Source organism: Sciurus vulgaris (genome assembly GCF_902686455.1).
Source record: "Sciurus vulgaris genome assembly, chromosome: 3".
Taxonomy (NCBI): domain Eukaryota; kingdom Metazoa; phylum Chordata; class Mammalia; order Rodentia; family Sciuridae; genus Sciurus; species Sciurus vulgaris.
In genome coordinates this window covers 18,708,227-18,728,524 of record NC_136463.1, presented here as the reverse complement: position 1 = coordinate 18,728,524, position 20,298 = coordinate 18,708,227, and the positions used below count along the sequence as shown (strand labels likewise).

The 20,298-nt window shown below is 47.4% G+C and overlaps 3 protein-coding genes across 5 annotated transcripts in view; 2 read left to right on the top strand and 1 right to left on the bottom strand.

Moving 5' to 3' along the window:
• PLCD3 (phospholipase C delta 3) overlaps positions 1 to 15,151 on the bottom strand; it is a 47,495-nt gene extending 32,344 nt beyond the window's left edge. The window contains exon 1 of the mRNA XM_079130273.1: positions 15,133 to 15,151. The gene's annotated coding sequence lies outside the window, so the exon portion shown is untranslated. The remainder of the gene's footprint in view (positions 1 to 15,132) is intronic.
• On the top strand, positions 2,461 to 7,134 carry HEXIM1 (HEXIM P-TEFb complex subunit 1). The gene has a single exon (XM_079130278.1). It carries the CDS (start codon positions 3,874 to 3,876, stop codon positions 4,942 to 4,944), a length of 1,071 nt encoding a protein of 356 aa, XP_078986404.1. The 5' UTR covers positions 2,461 to 3,873; the 3' UTR covers positions 4,945 to 7,134.
• Positions 15,152 to 15,557: 406 nt separating the features above from the next.
• On the top strand, positions 15,558 to 20,063 carry HEXIM2 (HEXIM P-TEFb complex subunit 2). 3 transcript variants are annotated; one of them, XM_079132748.1, is made up of 3 exons: positions 15,558 to 15,700; positions 16,406 to 16,515; positions 19,051 to 20,063. In XM_079132748.1, the coding sequence occupies exons 2-3, from the start codon at positions 16,453 to 16,455 to the stop codon at positions 19,846 to 19,848; spliced, it is 861 nt and encodes a 286-aa protein (XP_078988874.1). In that variant the 5' UTR covers positions 15,558 to 15,700; positions 16,406 to 16,452; the 3' UTR covers positions 19,849 to 20,063. The 3 variants fall into 3 exon arrangements, with proteins under 3 accessions (XP_078988874.1, XP_078988875.1, XP_078988876.1); XM_079132749.1 differs by having other exon boundaries at positions 15,568 to 15,700; positions 16,403 to 16,515; XM_079132750.1 differs by having other exon boundaries at positions 15,619 to 15,667.
• Positions 20,064 to 20,298: the final 235 nt, after the last annotated feature.

Genomic DNA, 20,298 nt, shown 5'->3' with positions numbered 1-20,298 from the left:
CTGCGCTGTCGTCCCTGCTGGGCTTCCCTGACTCCAGCTATCAGCCTGTATTCGACCTCGAACTGGCCACTCCAAGTGCCTCCTGGTGCCTGGGCAAGGTCCAGAATCATGGAGGAGTGTAGCAGCATTGAGCTCCGGCAGCTGCCACCACTTGGGCTCCAGGACCTTCCTGTCCCTGGGTGAGGAAGAGGCAGTCCCGCAGGCCCTAGGCTAGAGACCCTTAGACTCTAAGCTCCTTCAGTCCCTGTCCACTGCCCCAAGCTTGGCCATCATTTGCCCCGTTGCAGTCACTCTTTGGCCTTCAGTGATAAGGATGAACAGCAGCGGGGCAGTGGGAGAATGACCAAAGTGGTGATGGATTGCAGGGAGGAGATGCAGTCCCTCACCTTGCACACTGGCTGTGTGGATCTGGGCAAGGTTCTTAACCGCTCTGAGCCTGGGCTTCCTTGTTTGTGAAATAGGAACGAGCCCTTCATCAAAAGGCAGGCCTGAGTTTAACAATGGGATTTAATAGTGATTGGGGTTTAATAAAATGCCTGGCAAAGGATTGGAATTCAGTCAATACTGAGATGCCTCTCCCCTTGTTTGATAGAGTTTCACACTGAGTGATCACCTCTCCTCTAGTATGACAAATGAGACCTTACAGCTGAACTATCTAGTAAACTGAGGCTGGGTTCAGCTGTAGCTTTCAAATTTCGCAACCAGGCCAGGTACTCGAGTCCTCTGAAGCCTAAAAATACAGTAAAAGTTTGGAGGGCTTTTGTTTCTCCTAGTGAAGTTCCCTTTGGACTTTTGTTTTATGAGAGCCTCCTAAGGGATGGATAAAGAAACTCAGAGGACCGGCTTTTCAGATGGACTTGATTTACTTGAAGCCCACACAAAACAAGCTGGGGTGGTCATTTCCAAAACACCTGGATGTGCCCCCCCCCCCTCACTTCTGGTTGCTTTTCTTTTGGAGGCAGTCTGCACTGCACATGCCCATTACCACTGCCCTGCCAACCTCATGCAAGTTCCCAGACAACACTCTGCTTCTCAAAGGAGGCCTACTCATAAAATGCCCTTCTGGCCAGGGACTGGGGGGCAGAGCCATAGTCCCAGCTACTCAGGAGGCTGAAGAAGAATGGAGTTCCAGATCGGCCTTGGAAACATACTGTGATCCTTGCTCATAAAATAAAAACAAAAAAGTAAAAATGTCCTTTTTCATGTCACTTTGCTCGAAAATTCTTCATCTTTAGAGCCAACCAAGTCCTCCATTCTTCCATGAATTCCTAACTCACAAGCAGCTTAGCTCACAAGCCCCCTGGGGATTTTCTTCACTTGCCATTTTGATTCACTGGTTTGGTGGCAGTCTATGAACAACTTGAAGCACGGATGACATTTTATTCATCTTTGTGCCCTCTTAACTACCAATGATGAAGTAAGGGTTTGCATTAGGTGAAGGCATTGGAAATAAAAGGAACTCAAATTAGAGTTCTTGAGAAAAAAAGGGGGTGCGATTTTGTTTGTGATAGAAAGAAAAATGGCACGGGGGTCACAAAGACCTGTGCTTTAGCCAGAACTGCCACTTAGCTGTCATATGACCTTGGATAAGTCACTTGATTTCCCCGAATTACAGATTTCTTATCTCTAAAATGGAGACAGTAATCCCTACCCTGCCCACCTCACTGGGCTATGGTGTGGTCAAATGGTTCTGTGTGTACACAACCTCATCCAGTCCACACCGTTTGGAATGTAAGGAATTGTTATTACAGACTAAGAATGGGTCACTGGGTGGGTGACCAGTGGGAAAGTGGCGATTTCGCCAAAGTGGTTGGAGTGGAGGGCTCTCCCAGATCTCTGGGCAGAGCTCGGGTCTGAAGAATTCCTCTCAAGGGAGAATCCCCCCAACCCCCGGCCGCCACATCCCTGGATTCTCATTTCAGGGCAAGGCCCTCCTCCACAGGGAAGTGGAAGTCTCTGGCCCTGCTTCCCTCCCTCTCCCTCCCTCCCTCCCTCCCTCCCTCATTCTCCTTCAGCACCACTGATGAGGGAGGACCTCTGTGGATGACCCCGCTTCTCTTCTGGAAATCCGATTATTTAAACTCATTCATTTCGAACCCCTTCCCAAGAAAGACGCTCATCATATGGCCCAGCTTCCCCTGACCTAGCTGAGGAAATGTTCTAGGTGTCGGAAGTGAAGAGACCAAGTCGGCCCCAGGAGGCCATTTTCTTCGACAGAAGCTGAGGCCCGAGGGCGAGTCCTTCACCCCCACCCTGCATTTTAGATCCGGCCCAGGGAGAGGCTCTGTCGCCGATCACCATTTTGCATTGGCCCCTGGGGCGGAGACGGATCTCAAGGACCAGGCAGGGGCAGGAACTCGGCCACCTTCACCCGTGGGTTCCTGGGGATCCACGTCACCCGGGACTCGAACCCGCCCTCCTGTCTCCCGAGGCCTCGTCTGAGGCTGCTGCACGAAAACGCGGTCACACTGTCTCTTTAAGGCGGCACTTTTTTATTCTTCATTTGTTTACTTCTTCATGCGCTTTTACGTTTTACAAAAACATGTTCACGATATCCTTCCGCAAATGCCGATCCCAGACACCAACAACCCACCTTGAAGCCATTGCTGTAATCTTAAGAATCAAGTGTTTGTAGCAGTGGTCAGCAACTCTCTTTATAGCATTTCTCCTCTTTTACACGTTAGGGACTACTTTTCGGGAATAAACCATTTTTTGCTTTAATTAGCAAATGTTTATCATCGTCGGAACCCTTCCGCTGAGAACAGAATGCGATAATAGTCTTTAAAACGCACCTTTTCATAAAAATATTCTGTGTGGGCTCCCACAGACCATGGAATCTTCTCGTATTCCTGAAACAGAATGGTATGGTCCAGAACCCGCCTCAAGTCCTCTCCGATTGGCCTTCCTTCCTTGGTTAGACAAGCGACTCTTGACCAATGGTCACTCTGGTTTCTCTAGCGAGGGCTAAGCGATGGAAGGAGGCGGTCTGGGAGACGCCCCCTGCGTGGTCTGGGATTGGCTACGTCGCACGGCGCGCGAGGACAGCGGACCTGAAAGATGGAAACTACGACTCCCGGCACCCAGTGATGGGGACTCCGTTACGCATGCGCATGGGCGGGGCAACCAGACTTCTATATAAAAGGGGCGCAGAGGGCTGGGAGGCAGCAGTTGGAAGTTGGCAGGTGGAAAGGCAGGTTGGGAGGGGAAGTCGGGGAAGGAGGCGGAAGAGGAGCTGTCTGAAAGGGGAGGAGGGAGGGAGGCAAAGAGGAGGAGGCGGAGGAGAATTGAGCTGAGCAGAGCATCGAGCCAAAGGGGAGATGAGTTTGTCTGTCCTCGGCTAAGGCTCCGGCCGGGCCTAGGGAACTGGGAGCTCGGGCTGGAGCGACACCCGTGGAAGTGGGAGGAGGTGGCTCTGGGACTTTAACCCCTTGTGGGCTCTGCGGCAGGGGATTTAACCCTTTGTGGATTCGGCCCCTCGGAGGAAGCGTCATCGGGTAGTTTTAACCCCTTCGGGGCTGGGTTTAACCCGTTGGACTTAACCTCATCTTCTTGCCCAACTCCTCGATCGTGGGGGCACTCAGCGGGGAGGCTTGAAGCCCACCCCGTCCGCACGTTACGTACTGTTCCAGCCGCTGCACCCCTTGGACCCGCTAGCTGGCCGCGCTGTGGGCGCTTAACCCTTTACTGACTCGAGCTCCTAAGTTGCGTCTGGAGTTTGCTGACAGAAGGACTGGCTAAAGGCGTCACTGCAGAAATTACAGATCGAAGACAACTACTGGACATTTTTTTTTTTTTTTTAAAGAAAAGAAAAACCTCTTTTTTCCTTAAGGACTTAGAGCCAAAATTTCTCAAACTTCAAGGACTCCTCTAGTCATGGCCGAGCCACTCTTGTCAGAATATCAACACCAGCCTCAAACTAGCAACTGTACAGGTGCTGCTGTTGTCCATGAAGAGCGGAACCCTGAGCGCCCCCCAGGCGCGGAGGAGCGGGTGCCCGAGGAGGACAGTAGGTGGCAATCGAGAGCGTCCCCCAAGTCGGGTGGCCGGCCGGGGCCGGAGGGGGAAGGGAGCCAGGAGCCCCAGCCTCCTCCCCTGCAGACCCAGGCCTGTCCAGAATCAAGCTGCCTGGAAGCAGGCGAGAAGGGCCAAAATGGGGACGACTTGTCCGCTGGTGGCATCTCCCCGTCGGCGGGAGGGGAACCGACGTCCGAGCCGCTTGCCCAACCGTGTCATGACTCGGAGGCCAACAAGTTGGGGGCTCCTGCCGCTGGTGGCGAGGAAGCGTGGGGACAACAGCAGAGACAGCTAGGTAAGAAGAAACATAGGAGACGCCCCTCCAAGAAAAAGCGGCATTGGAAACCGTACTACAAGCTGACCTGGGAAGAGAAGAAAAAGTTCGACGAGAAGCAGAGCCTGCGAGCTTCCAGGATTCGAGCCGAGATGTTCGCCAAGGGCCAGCCGGTCGCGCCCTATAATACCACGCAGTTCCTCATGGATGACCACGACCAGGAGGAGCCAGATCTCAAAACCGGCCTCTACCCCAAGCGAACCGCCGCCAAATCCGACGATACTAGTGATGAGGACTTTATGGAAGAAGCGGGTGAAGAGGACGGGGGTAGCGACGGGATGGGAGGGGACGGCAGCGAGTTTCTGCAGCGGGACTTCTCGGAGACGTACGAGCGGTACCACGCGGAAAGCCTGCAGAACATGAGCAAGCAGGAGCTCATCAAAGAGTACCTGGAGCTGGAGAAGTGCCTCTCGCGCATGGAGGACGAGAACAACCGGCTGCGGCTGGAAAGCAAGCGGCTGGGTGGCGACGACGCGCGTGTGCGGGAGCTAGAGCTGGAGCTAGACCGACTGCGCGCGGAGAACCTCCAGCTGCTGACCGAGAACGAACTGCACAGGCAGCAGGAGCGTGCGCCGCTTTCCAAGTTTGGAGACTAGACTGAAACTTGCGGGGAGGGGGCAAAGGGGACTTTTTACAGTGCTGGAATGTAACATTATATACATGTGTATATAAGACAGCGGACCTTTTTATGACACATAATCAGAAGAGAAAATCCCCCCGGCTTTGGTTGGTTTGGTAAATTTAGCTATGATGTAGCTTGCGTGCTTTCTCCTGTTCTTTAATTATGTGAAAATGAAGAGTTGCTTTTCTTGTTTTCCTTTTTAGAAAGCTTTTTTAAAAAAATGTGTAAGTAATTTGACCAAGTTATAATGCATTTTTCTGTTAAAAAAAAAAAAAATCCCCTCCTTAAGTGGAGCTACAAGGTGGCCAAATCTGAGAACCATTAAATTCATTCTAGTTATAATAAATTTAATATTTGTAAATGTAACATAGTTTCAGTGTGATTTCTAGACCTAACTCAAAATACTCTCGATTTATGAGACTGCATTTTTGAGGAGAAGTGATGAAATAGTCAGATTGTCAGTTTGAAAAAAAAAAATGGGAGAATTTTCTATTTGCCTTTCCCCCCTTGAATGAGTTTTAGTATGCTACAATATACAGTTCAGGCAAAATATAAAGATTTAATTATCTTCAATACTTAAGTGTGCTTGCTTTCTAGTGCCTTGGTTTTCTTTCATGTTGGAGAAATGTGTGTTGGGGAGTGCACAGTGGCTACAGTCAGAAGCTAAACTTTTAATTCTGCTTATTGATGGCCATTCAAAAGTCTACTAAATATATTAACAAAATTTGACAGTTTGTTAGGAAAAAAGACAGCCTTATTCCTACAAGTTGGTTTTCAGTGTAGTTCTTCCCTCCCTACCTTGCTCCCCACCCCCATAGGGCTAGAAGTTCCTGGATGCTTGGATGAGGCTCCTGGTAAACCTCTTGCTTTCTTTGTACAAGCAGTGATTAGGTAAACTTGTGGGACAGCTATTTCTCTCAGTACCAGGGACTGAACCCAGAGGCACTTTACCACTGAGCTACATTCCCAGCCCTTTTGATTCTTTGAGACAAGGTCTCCCTAATTTGCTGAGGCTGGCCTCAAATTTACTATTCTCCTGCCTTAACCACTGAAGTAGCTGGAATTACAGGCCTGCAACATGGTGCCTGGCAGTGGCAAGTGGCTCTTTATGTTAAGATGTTTGCTGGTAGGGAATATTAAACTTATTAAGGACTTACTCTAATTGTTCAATATCTAACTGCTCTACACACACACACACAAATTGTCCTCCTTACCATGAGGGCCAAACTAAATTAGAAATGTGCCTCACTAAATCCAACATAAAGCAGGTACAGTGGTGCATGCCTGTAATTCCAGCTACTTGGGGAGGCTGAGGTAGAAGGATCACAAGTTTGAGACTAGCCTTGGCAGCCAGCAAGACACTGTCTCCAAAAAATAAAGAGGCCTGGGGATGTAGCTCAGTGGTAAAGTGCCCCAGGGTTCAGTCTCCAATATGAAAAGAAAAGCTTCTGGTTCAGGAGCTAGATGAGGTTTTTGGGTGAACCTCATGAGGGACCCTGCATGTTTCTTATACAGCAACTATCATGCTATTCTATCTCCTTAACTGTGCTCACAGTTGCTTGGGTTGAGTAGCTCTGCTCTTAAAAATGCAGGGAGGCCCTGAGAACTAATTCTGGCCCCCCAAATAGTAAGAAATTACTTCCTTCCTATCACCATGATTGACCCAGTCCTCATTCACCTGCCCTGTGTGTTTCCCTAAGGAAATTGTATTGCTTAAATCTCTAGCGCAGGGGTTCCTAGACTTGGGGCCTTATAAACCATAGGGGGCCTTGTGATCCCTGACCCCACAAAATTATATGTAGTCTTCAGTCATATGAACATTATTTCTGGGGAGAGGGTTAAGAGTCATGATTGTCAAACTTCTTGAAGGTTAAGAACCTCTGCAGGGAAAGGGGAAAAAACCCCTCCCATTGGGAAGCCAGCTTTTGCAGCAAAATAGCAATAATGGAGGTGGTGGGAACTTCAAGAGTAAAAAGCACCTTCTGATGCATCAGAAATATACCCAAATCAATAAATCTAGGGAAATTATGCCAGTAGGATGAAATCAGGGCCTTCAAAACTGGACTACGCTCATCCTGTTCTGGCAGTTGGTTCACTGGAGACGCTATATGATCTGTTTTTTCCTTGGCCTAAAAATTACATTAAATGTCTATTTTGAAATAGTTTTCTTCGTGTTTTTAATTTTTCGTCTACTATGACATCATGCAGCAGCCCAAGAAAAAATGTTTGGTGGAAAGGTGGCAGCAACAGTGCCCTCTGGCTTTACTGTGCAGAGCTGTGCCTCATTTTGACTGCACTACAGGATGCAGCAGTGATAATCTCTGATCTTAGATCCTCTTCCTGAGGAGGACTGAATTAGATAGAACCTATTTCCCCTTCCATTAGAAATGTGAAATTTCCAAAATGAACCTTAGAAAGTCTACAAATGCATTTATTATAAGGAAAAAAAGTGTTCTACTTTTAGGAGACAAATTCAGTCCAGTCAAAAAATATACAAATGTTTAGTTCTAAGTAAGTCTCAAATTTAATCTACCTTGTTATCCAACTTTGTCTTAACCTTGCTTTCAAAGGCACCTGCATTTTTCTATAATTATTGCATCTATGTTCTTAGAATGAAGTTTATGCAAAACATGTTTTCTATTAGCACTTTCTACATTCAAACACACAGTTAGCCTACTGCTCTCCCAACAGAGAGAAGCAGCCAAGTTGCCTATAGTAACGGGGTTGTGATGACAAATGATCCCCTAGCCAACTAAAGTCTTTTGCAAAACATTTAAACTGAGCCCTTCAAAAGAATAGGCTTAACAAATTAAGACTTCAGTTTACCTTTCTCATACTGGGACCTGGGTATCCAACCAGGGAAAATGGCTTCCCAAAATGACAAACTGCTTGGACAGAGCTTTATCCTCCTTTAAATAAGGACAGCTTTTCCTGGGCTATCCTATAACAGAGAGATCATCAGGAGACATGGTCCTTCAGGTTTCAATTTTAGGGAAGTGGGCTGAGGAATTCCAGATTGGTTTAGTTTTGAAAAAAGGACCAGGTATGCCTGACGTGGTGATGCAAGCCTGTAATGGGAGACACGGTAGGCTGAAGCAGGAGGATCACAAGTTCAAGTCTCTGCACTTAGTGAGACCTCAGTGATTTAGGGAGACTGTCTCAAAAAGGGCTAGAAATATGGCTCAGTAGCAGAGCACCCTTGGGTTCAATCCCCAGTGCTGGGTGGCGGGGGAAGTCTGGGTATCTCTAAAAAGAGAGATGTAACTAGGAGACAGAAAACTGGGTCCTCATCATAACTTTGATATTTTTGATATGAACTAACAGTGAAATCCTGGACACCTCTCAAATTCTAAGCCTCCTTATCAGCAAAAAAAAAAAAAAAAGTAATAATTACCATGCCTACTTCAAATAATTGTTTTAAGGACTTACAAGAGCATAAAAATGTACTATACAAAAGATACAGTCAAGCATGGTGGCCCCAGACTATACTCCCAGCGATTCAGGAGGCTGAGGCAAGAGGGTCACAAGTTCAAAGCCAGCCTCAGCAATTTAGTGAGATCCTGCCTGAAAATAAAAAATAAACGGTCTGGGGGAAAAAAAAAAAAAAAAAAAAAGGTCTGAGAATGTGGCTCAGTAGTTGAACACACCTGGGTTCGATCCCTGGTACCAAAAAAACAAAGCCAAAAGTAAGATACAGGGCAGGGAATATGGGGCAGTGGGATAGTACGTGTGAAGCATGCAAGATGCCCTGAGTGAGGTGGGGGGAAAGGTACCTCTGGCATGATGATTGACTCTGCTTAAACTGCCAGAGCAGTTGCCCAACGATTTGATTAGTGTTTCAACTTTTTTGGGGGTTACTGGGGCTTGAACCCAGGGGTGCTTAACCACTGAGATACATCCCCAGATCTTTTTATTTTGAGACAAGTTCTGGCTAAGTTGCTTTGGACCTCACTAAAATGCTAAGATTGGCCTCAAACTTGTGATCCTCCTGTCTCAGTCTCCCAAATGGCTGCAATTACAGGCAGGTGCCACTGTGAAGGTCACAGTGTTCAAACTTTCGCTTCACTCCAGAATAAAATAAAAATCCTTTGCTTGGGAAATGTAAATAAATACACTTTACCCTAATGACTTTAAAAGTTAGAACTCAGTTAAAAGGTGAGATCAGGTCTGGGGATATAGCTCAGTTGGTAGAGTGCTTGCCTCACATGCACAAGGTCCTGGGTTCAAATCCCCAGCACCAGCACCAAAAAAATAAAAAGTTTAGACCAAAGAGGGACTCCATAGAATTAAAAACAAATTCCACTACTGAATAGTCTACCTTCAGTTACTCAAAGGCCGACTGTATTTAGTCAAATATTAGATAGTGTCATAGGTGTTCCCTGGCTATTCATATTCCTAATAGTTGATAAAAATATTACAACAGTGTGGTGGAAAAGTAGGCTACAATTAAGACATTACTTTTTATCTATGTACTTTAAGTACACTTGAGTTGTGGGTTTTTTTGGGGGGAATAACTTTTTCACATTTACACAGTATAAATGGTTGAGTTAGAAATAAAAATTTTGTAATTTAAAAATTTGTAATTATTTTTAATTTTAGTTCTACCACTGAGCTAAATCCCCGGTCAGAAAAGCAATTTTAAAACAAGGAAAATGTCAAATTTAGATCCTGAACATCATCAGGGTTGTTGACTGGAGGATAATAACAGTCATTCTTTGCCACTGGAACAAAATATATAATCTAGCAGGCAAAGATTGGATCTTTGGCCAACTTTTCCCAATTGTCTTTGAATACTGGAAACCTTACCATTCTGGTTCTTGAAAAAACAAAGGTTGGGCTTTAGACAGATCAATAACTTAGCTCTTACCATCTTCCCAAGTAAACTTCTTGGTTTTACTTAGAGGAGGTTCAATTAGACAATAAAATGACACAGGCAAGAGAAGGAATAATCCTAGTAGTTCATTAATAAACCTTTGCACACTAACAAAATTCAAATGGTTGCGCTACTACAGTAACTGTCAACAAGTCATTTGAAATACCTAGTGTGACTGTGCCCTTAAAACAGAATCAAGAGCAATTACACTGGGCATACTTTTTTTTTTTCAAGTAGAACAAAAATTCAGAAGGAAATTATAAACTCTCATCTGAAGTTGTATTCTTTTAGACAAAAACACCTACTTTGCGTGAAGTGTTAAAAAGTCCTGGGTCTTGGCTGGGCACAGTGGCGCCCACCTGTAATCCCAGAAGTTCTGGAAGCTGAAGTAGGAGAATTGCAAGTTCAAGGCCGGCCTCAGTGGAATTCTAACCAGATTAGGGAAACTGTCTCAAAAATTTGCAGTGGGTGGGGGTACCAGGGATTGAACTCAGGAGCACTTGACCACTGAGCCACATCCCTGACCCTACTTTGTATTTTATTTAGGGACAGGGTCTCACTGAGTTGCTTAGTGCCTCACTTTGGCTGAGGCTTGCTTTGAACTCTTGATTCTCCTGCCTCAGCCTCCCAAGTTGCTGGGATTACAGATGTGTGCCACCATGCCCAGCTAAAAGAAAACATTTTAAAAAGGGATGGGGAAAAAAAAAAGGAATGGGGATGTAGTTCAGTGGTAAATTGTCCCTGGATTCAATCCCTAGCAATGTCCACCCCACAAAAAAGTTCCAGTTTCTAGTGAGCAAAAGTACATTTCAAAAGAAAAACGTGGAAACTCTTGAGTGCTCCATTCACAAGAATTTGGGAAAATGACAGCAAAACCTCTCAGTTAAGGCTAGAACTTGTCCTAGCCTTCAAAGGGTGAAAGGAAGAAATTAATTTGGAGTTCTGAAGGTTGATATGTAAAAAAACTTTTTTTTGATAGTGGGGATTGAACCCAAGGGTAATCTATTATTGAACTATATTCTCAGCCCTTTTTATTTTTTTAACACAAGGTCTTGCCAAGTTGCTGAGTCTAGCCTCAAGCTTGCAATCCCCCTGCCTCAGCCTTGAGTAGCTGGGATTTCAGGTATGCATCACTGCTCCCAACTTAATGCATAATTCTAAATACCTGAATAACCCCAGCACAACTTTCCAGTAAAGACAAAACATCAAATTTGGGTATCGAAGGAACATCTAATAGGTTAGTTCCGTTTTCCTCTCTAGTTGTTACTTTACCTGAACAATATTTTAGACTTTATTGAGTTGTGGATGGACACAATACTTTTATTTATTTTTATGTGGTGCTGCGGATCAAACCCGGGGCCTCACACATGCTAGGCAAGCACTCTACCACTGAGCTACAACCCCAGCCCACTGCACAATATTTTAACATTTTTTTCTAGTACATGACAGGCAAGTACTCTTATCGTTGTGCTTCATTCCCAGTCCTTTTTATTTTGAGCCAGGGTCTCACCAGGTGGCCAAGGCTGGCAACTCGAACATTCCAACCTACTTGGATGGTTAGTCTTTTCTGCACCATGGAAAACCATGGCCATTACTTTGGTAAGACAGGCCTCCCAACTCTATCGCTTTGGCAGCACTGGGCACTGAACCCAGGGTCTCAAGCACACCAGGAAACAACTCTACCACTGAGATGCATCCTAAAAACTTTAAGGAAATGTTGTGAATTTCACAAATAACAAAGTTAGAGGGACTAGATGTTTATGTAGCTACTGAAGTTACTCTCAACATATTTATGAGGGAGGTAGCATTGATGTCATTTCCAAATTAGGAAACTGAGGCATACAGGCTTTGTAGAAACTCATCTGCAAGGGGAGAGTTGAGGAAGTTGAAGGTCTGGTTGAACATTAGATGAACAGGCTCAACAAATGACCAGTCTGGCCTCATCATCAGGATTTGGCCTCTAGCCAAGCCAATCAGTGGTAGTGCATATAGAAATAGAACTTTTGAGTTCCTAACCTCTAAGCCTAGGCCTGTGCTTTTGCACAGTAGGTAAATAGGGGGCCATTAATAAACTCTTTTGTTAGAGAAGGGAGTCTCACTATGGTGCCCAGGTTGGGCTTAAACTTGTAATCCTCCTACCTCAGCCTCGCGAGTAACAAAATACAGGTATGCACTACCATGTTTGGCTCATAAACTAGTTTTATTCCCAACTTTTCTTATCAAGGAATGGAAAAGCTTCTGGGTCAACCTTAAAAATGGTTAAGCTTTTATTTATAAATGAGTAACAAATTTCTGTGCCTCATGCAGTATCACTACTTAGAATCCAAATGTTTAACTAGAATACTTCACAATGGAGGATGAATCTCAAGAGGCTGGTCCTCCTCCAATAAATTTTTTTTTTTCTTTTCTGGTACTGGGGAGTGAACCCAGGGGCGCTCACCACTGTCACACATCCTCAGCCCTTTTTTTGTATTTTATTTAGAGACAGGGTCTCACTGAGTTGCTGAGGCTGGCTTTGAACTTGTGATTCTCCTGTCTCAGCCTCCCAAGCCACTGGGATTACAGGTGTGCACCACCATGCCCAGCCTCCAATAAATTCTTGACAAAAGAACTACACAAATAATCTCTAAAACCCCTTTCAGCTCCTATGACTATTTGATTCCAACGGTTGGTGTTTTTTCTTACTTATCTTCATCAGTATATAGTTGAATGTGCCAAAAATCAAACTACAGAATGAATCAAGTGTACTGAAGCTTCAGTTAGGGGTTAAGTGGTTCAAATTTTGGATTAAGAACCCTAGTCAGGCATGGTGGCATACACCTGTAATCCTAGCTATTCAGGAGGCTAAGGTAGGAGGATCCCAATCCAGGCCAGCCTGGGTCATTTAAAAGACTGTCTCAAAATAGTAAGTTCAGTGGTAAGGTACCCCTGGGTTCAACCCCAAGTACTGAAAGAAAAAAAATACAAATAAAAACCTAAGAACCTTATCAAGGGTGAGTCTATTTTTGCAATCCAGTTTTAAGATTTCTTGGGGAAGCCAGGTACAGTGGTATATGCCTGTAATCCCAGTGGCTCAGGAGGATCTCAAGTTCAAAGTCAACCTCAGCAACTTAGGAAAGTTTTTTTTTTTTTTTTTGTAACAGGGATTGAACCCAGGGGCACTTAGTTAGGACACATCCCCAACCCTTTTTTATATTTTATTTAGAAACAGGGTCTTGTTTAGGACCTTGTTGCTGAGGCTGGTTTTGAACTTGAGATCCTCCTGCCTCAGCCTCCTGAGAGCTGTTGGGATGCATCACCACACTGAGCAATTAAGCAAAGTCTTAAGCAAATTAGCTGGACGCTTCTCGCAGCAAAAAATAAAATGGATCTGGAGATGTAACTCATTGGTATAGCACTCCTGGGTTCAATCCCCAATATCAAAAAATAGGAAAAAAAAATTTTTTTTTTTCTTTTTTCTGAGAACATCTGAGGGGTGGAGGAAGAAGAGTTAAAGCTATGGAACTATCACTCATATGACTTAAGAAAAACTACTTTATTAATAGGAACAGCAGCACGTCAGTTCTGAAGAAATGTTCAGGGTTCTTGGTTCTTGCTATTATGGTCAGAGGCTTAGGAACAATTTGACCACCTGTAGCTAGTAATGAAAATTCGTCACACAGTACACACAGAGGCAAAGTTCCCTGCCTAGCCACCTTCCTACTCCAGTGTCTACTTAGACATAATTTCAAGTGACATTTTAGCAACAAACTATGATTTCAAGATACCCTGAGCCACAAATCTCTCTGAAATTTAGCTCTCAAGCAGTAGGAAAAAAGATGGTTTTATCTGGAGGGGCTGGTAGCACAGGTCTGTGGTCCCTGTGGCTCAGGAAAATCACAAGTTCCATGCCAGCCTGGGCAACTTAATGAGACCCGGTCTCAAAATAATATAAGAATTTAAAAAGGCTGGGGATGTAGCTTAGTAGTAGAGCAACTCTGGGTTTAATCCCCCGTACTACTCCCCGCTCAAAAAAGGTTATATTCAATAAAACTTCACATCAAACTTCTTCAGTCTTTAAGAAGCTGGTACAGCTATAATTTAGGGTTGAGTTTATTCTTTCAAAACAGGTCTCCCCCATCTCCTAAATGCCAACTATTCAAGTAGATCAAAACTGCCATTCCAACTTTTGTGGCTTTTAGGTCTACAGGAGAGATTCCCTCTTAACAATGTACTAGTGGCATGCAAAATATTCCCCCATTTTGTTTAGTCTGTGAAACAAAATTCTTTGAACTGGAAAGATTTTTGTAGTCTTACAAAGATTACACTGGAATTAGTTCTTTTTTCCCTTTAGGAGGGCAGCCATTTCTCCAAAAGTTACAGCTCGGATTTCAAAATGCAAACAGATGTTTTTGAAGCATCTGAAATGGGCCACTTCACTTTTATTCTGGGCCGTGGTGACTCTGTATTGTGTGTTCCAACCCCGTAAAGGGTAGAACCTCATCCCTTTGGTGTAAACTTTCAAGAGAAGTGGGACAGCACACTTTAGGAGTTTCCAAAAGTGGCTGGCGAAGTGCGAGGTCAGGTCGTTCAGAGAACCCGGGCTGGATGGGAGAAAGCTTGAGGGCAAGAGTGCTCAGAGATCCCTCAGCACTGAGGCTCGAGGTTCCCACGTCCCCCTACCCCCCACCCTACCTAGTTGTCCCAAGGGAATTGATGGTTGCTACAATAGTTAAGGGGACAGCTCCTTTTCACAGCCCGGAAGGCGGGATGGCTTTGGTGTATGGGGTGCGGAGAGAGGAGGGTGCACCGGTCACAGCCCTCGAGCATTCCAGCTGACTACCACACTGGGGCACAGGCGACCAGAGCTGCGACCTCCGCCCTTCCCCTCGGCGCCAGTGCCTGAAATCTGGCGTCGTCCCCACCTAGTCGAAGTGGGGGTCCCGCTACGCTGGGCCTCGCCACCATACCCAGGCCGAATGGGGGTGGGGAGAGGCCTTGGCTGAACGCGGCCTCGAGACCAGTGACCCAGTGGGAGGACACCAAAAGGGAGGCGTCTCCCCAGCCTCTGCCCCGTTGGGGTCTCGGGAAACACGCGATAATTAGTCAAAAATCCCGCCCTATGTGAGCGGCGAAGATGCGGGGCTGCGGAGACAGTTTGAGGGCCGGGCTCGGCGGGAGAGACTCCAACCTTCACCCTCCCCGGCCCCTGGTCCCACTCCCCGCCGTCTCCCGGCGCCGCCACTTCAGACAGCCCACTCGGCCCGGCCTCTCCCCGCGCCCGGACCACCCCCCATGGGGTGCTCTCACTGCGCAGCGAGTCCCTCCGCTGCCTCCTCCCAGCCCAAAATGGCGGCGGCGGCCACCGAGCTTCTCGTCGCCTTCCTCAAGGGCCGGGGATCCCTCCGCGCGCATAGCCCCGCCCCCCTCAGCCGGATCTATTTTCTGCCCGGTAAAGATTAACGCCATGAATGAACTCTTTAATTGAGTTCGAAATGGGTGGATCCGGTTGTGCTTCCGCACCGCTAATCGCTGACGAAAGTGAGATTATTGGCAGATGATTCGACCAATCAAGGAAGACAGCAGTGAGAGCGGGACGCCACCCGCGCAAGGGTAGATGGGCTTTAGAGTTCCGGGTGTGGTTGTTGACGTGACAGGACCTTGGGTTGCCATTCCAGGCGGGAAGAACTACAATCCCCAGCAGGCACTGCACTGCCAGGCTGTCCCCTCCCCTCAACCTTAGTGCCTGAGTAGCTTGGCCAGAACTGCTGCAACTGCAGCAAGAGGTAGGGCTGAGGCGTTGGGAATTGCACAGACAGACGGTCGCACAGAAAGACACACAGAGGTAGTCGTGTGCATAGCCCTTGACAGCAAATAGGTCAGTTCCACCTTTGCAAAGCCTCCCTTCCATGACTATTTCCCCTTTTCCAAGAAATCCATCCTTATCCCAGTTGGGTTCCCCCCCCCCTTCCCCAGCTGCATGTAGTGCAAAGACTTCTCTTTCCCCCTTACTCTCTTTCCAGTCCTGAGAGGAAGGAGGGAGGCAGGCCAGGCCCTGAAGACAAAAAGGTCTCAGCCCCAGGCACGGCGGGGTCCCAGCCTTGCTTGCAGAGACTTTGCCTTCTGGAGCCTTGCCTGGGGAGGAGGTGGGGGCGGGACTGCAGTCAAGACTGGGGGCTCCAGGAGCTTGCACCCTGTTTTCTTGGAGCCACAAATCCACCCCATTCCCAGTTTCTCCGAGCAGTCTCATTTTTGGCAGAGAGCAAAACTTAGTCCCACCTTCCTAGCTGCCAGCCCAGGCCTCAGTGACTTAGAGGAGAGTATAGGATATAAGCCCTGGCCTGGGACCTTGTGGAACAGGACTGGGAAGATGGCCCCTTAATCCCATTTGACCCCACGCTGACTGGAGGTGTGAAAACCAGGATATGGATGCAGGCTTTTAGGGCCTTCATTTGAAAATAATGGTGTACAAGCCTGGTACTACAAAATGGCCGCCGCTGCCTGGGCAAACAATTCCTGGGCAGTCAGATTCTTCCTGAGAATTCTCCTTTAGGACTTAGGTTTCTATTGTTGTTTAAAGCAGGTGTGACTAGTTCAAGGCATCTGCTGAAAGACTGAGAGAAGAAAAAGATGGCCACTCTGAATCAGACCAACTGTAATACCAAGTCACCAGCAACCCTGGAGGAGGCCAAGGTAAGCGCCCACCCTCCAAGCCTCTTGGGGCCTGCCTGCTGGGATCCTAGTTTCTTGTCTCAGATGTGTTGATAGATTTGAAAAACCTGTTTTTTAAATGAGTCTCTTATGCCCTGGGTGATAGGCTAGGTACTACATCCGTGTTGTCTCATGAACGCCTAGAAGCACTTCAACGTAGGAATTATTTCCAAATCACAGGAGCTAAGGTTCTAAAAGCTGAAATACCTTTTTCAGAAGCATGCCACTGACAAGCAGCAGATCCAGGGTTTAAACTTAGGACCTCTGACTGCAGGACTTGCCTTGATCTCAAGGACAAATAACTTGGTTGAATATTTGCATTTTGTCCAGGCTGAGAGCCAAGGCTACAGCAGGAAAAAGAGTTTGGGATTCAAATTTTGCGATGGAGCTTAGGGGTAGGCTATAATCCAAGGAACAGAAAAAGACCAATACCAGACCTTCAGATAATGCTACCTTCTGGGAGGGCAACAGGATCCAAACTCTCTCAGCTCTCGTTCTTTCACTACCCCTCCTTCATTCTCTCTTGGCCCACTGTTTCCTATAGATCAGAGAAGCTTCCAACCTGCCCTGCATAACCACTTTCAGTATTTGTTGGATTTGTTGAATTTGGAATTCATGGTATGTCAGAGCTAGAAGGTTCAGAGAGGGCAAGTGACTCACTCAGGTCACACAGCTTATCTTTGATATTGATAATGGTGGTAGAGGGACAAGCCTTCAGGAGGGAGGCAGCATGTGGGGCTAGGTGGCAGAGCTGGCTTGGGTTGAGGGAAGGATTACTAGGGGACATTTATTGAGGACTGAGAACAAGTGAATGATTATGACACAAACAAGCCAACCTGCTACAGAGATCCCAGTGGCCTTGCCTCTTGTGGGTGGGGCAGCAGTTCTGTCTTACTTGGCCCAGTCCCCTGGTGGTGACAAGGGCTGTTATTCGGGATTGGTGATCTCCCTGTAGGTGAAGTAACACAACACACACATGCACACTCATTCACTCCAACATACCTCCTTTTCCCTGAAATTCTCCCTAGGGTCTCCAAAACACACATGAACATTCCTAGTTCGTCCAGGGCTGCCAACACCACAGCCCCCAAAGCATACCCTACACTTGTAGGGACCCATGCTCAGAACCATGTTGTGTTTTATAAAACAACATGCCAATCGTAGTGTTTATTATTAGAAATCCCTCAAACCACAGACTCGAAGCAATTTATCCCCATCCCCCACGCCCAGTACTCCCAAGCTCACCACAACAGAGATAAACAGATGCCCTGAGCATACACTAAGCTCTCTTGACAGATCCTTTCCACCTCTTGCAAGTTCTGGAACTTTGACTGTAGAGAGGCATCAACCCTTCCTGTCCTTGGTTAGGAACTCTTTCCACCACTTACATAGAAGAGTGATACAGTCAGATGCTGTGGCACACGCCTGTAATCCCAGCAGCTCAGGAGGCCGAGGCAAGAGGATGGCAGGTTCAAAGCCAGCCTCGGCAACTTAGCGAGACCGTGTCTCAAAATAAAAAAAATAAAAAGAGCTGGGGACGTGGCCCAGTGGTTGAGTGCCCCTGGGTTCAATTCCTGATACCAAAAAAAAAACAAAAACAAAAAACAAAAAAACCCCAAAAAAGAGTAATACAACTTCTGCCTGGGATAAACACATTCCATCTTATTTACCCTAGAGGAATAGAAAGGAGAGTCTCATTTTCCAACATCTTTTGGATCCCCCTATCTTCTAAGCTTCAAGTCACTTAATAAATATTTATTGAGCACTTGCCCTGTTTCATGCATGGGGTAAAGAGGTGAACTGAACAGACAAGACACATTCTCAGGGGGAAGAAGACAGATGGTAAATGAAAATGTGCTAAATGCTTTGTGGGATGTTAACTGAGTGATGTGATAGAAAGCCACTGGGGAGGGGCTGCTTTAAGTAGGGTGGTCAGGGAAGGCCTCCCTGACCCTAAAGGATGAGAAAGAGTCAATCATGCAAACAGCTGGAAGCAGGATTGGCCTTATGATTTGTGGGGTCCCTTGTTCAAAGGTTATTGAGAACTCCAAGGCAGGGATAACAGCATCAAGCCAAGCGTGGGGGTCTTTGTGAATGCCAGCCTCTGTGCAAGCACATAGGTTTTGTTCCCACAAAGCCAGCTCTGTCGGCAAGACATGCTTTCCAGAAAGAGGAAAAAGAAAGTGCCATTTGGGTTTCTGATCAAGCAAGTACATCAGGAGCCATCTTCTATCCGGATTGCTCCTTTTCCTCCTCCATTCATTCAGAGAGTATTTATGGAACGCCTGCTCTGTGTCAGATGTTGTTCTAGGCATTGAAATTACAAGAGAAATACTCAGGTAAAATGCTGCTCTTAAGGTGAGTTTCCTTGGGGAAGGTTGGGGCGCAGACAGCAGACAGGGAAATGGAGAGGGGCCCCATTAGCTGTGTGGGGCTTCAGGTCTGGTGGTCAGGGAAGGGTTCCACCCCCAGGGGTAGGCTGTTTGTGACCCATCCTCCCTCCCCACTTCTCTTTAGACCTCTGGTGATTCAGGGAGCCCCCAAACACCCACTAAGTCTCACGACTGTGGCGGTTCCCTGTCCCTGACACCACGAAAGGAGAGCCAGTCAGAGGATGAAGATCTTCCCCGGGCTGCCGGTGGCCTGGGCCGGAACTGTGGAGGACCCCAGACTCAGAGCCCAGGGGGTTGCTCAGTGGAGGCGGTGCTGGGCCGGAAGAAGCACCGGAGGAGGCCGTCCAAGCGCAAGCGGCACTGGCGACCCTACCTGGAGCTGAGCTGGGCAGAGAAGCAGCAGCGGGATGAAAGGCAGAGCCAGAGGGCCTCCCGGGTCCGCGAGGAGATGTTTGCCAAAGGCCAGCCCGTGGCGCCCTACAACACCACCCAGTTTCTCATGAATGACCGAGACCCCGAGGAGCCCAACCTTGAAGTGCCACCCTACGGGGCGTCCCACCCAGGTTCTAGCGGGGACAGCGAGGCAGCGGACAGCGACGGGCAGGCCCAAGATCATGGCGAGTTCCAGCAGAGGGATTTCTCCGAGGCTTACGAGCGCTATCACACCGAGAGCCTGCAGGGCCGCAGCAAGCAGGAGCTGGTGAGAGACTACCTGGACCTGGAGCGAAGGCTGACGCAGGCCGAGGAAGAGACTCGGAGACTGCAGCAGCTGCAGGGGCGCATCGGCCAGCAGCCCTGTCGCCAGGTGGAGGAGCTGGCCGCAGAGGTAGAGAGGCTCCGCACCGAGAACCAGCGGCTTCGGCAGGAGAAGGAGATGTGGAACCGAGGGGGCAGCTGCCGCCCTGAGGAGCCAGGCACCTAGGGGTGTCCCCCAGCCAGGTGGACCTTGTCCTGATTCGTAGCCACTCAGGCCAGCTGGGTCTCAAGGAGACAGGTGGCAAATGAAAAGCACTCTTGATACCACAGTGCCCCCTGAGAACAGCTGAAACAGGTTCAGACTTCCACCTTGTCATTTCCACAATTGGTTCTTTGATGTCATCTTACTTTTTACAAAAAAATTAAATGGTCTTGCTGAGACCCAGTGGGAGTGGCTAGGATTTATTTCACTAGTGCTCTTCTGAGAATCAAAACACTTTTCATCTGGAAGAGGTTCCAGCCCCCTCGCCCCTTGCCCCAAGTCTGGGAGGACAGCAGACCCCTGGATAGGATCCTGTCAGGGTCTCCAGGATGCCTGAATTCTGTGCCCTGTGTCCTGGAGCTATCTGCATCTGCTCAGGGTTTACAGATGGAATGGAGCTCAGGCAGGAGCCCC

Bases quoted from the DNA above. Each gene is read 5' to 3' on its own strand.
- HEXIM2 (XM_079132748.1), top strand. From the start codon at position 16,453: ATGGCCACTCTGAATCAGACCAACTGTAATACCAAGTCACCAGCAACC. The intron at 16,516-19,050 runs GTAAGCGCCCAC...ACTTCTCTTTAG, and splicing joins CAACCCTGGAGGAGGCCAAG to ACCTCTGGTGATTCAGGGAG.
- HEXIM1 (XM_079130278.1), top strand. From the start codon at position 3,874: ATGGCCGAGCCACTCTTGTCAGAATATCAACACCAGCCTCAAACTAGC.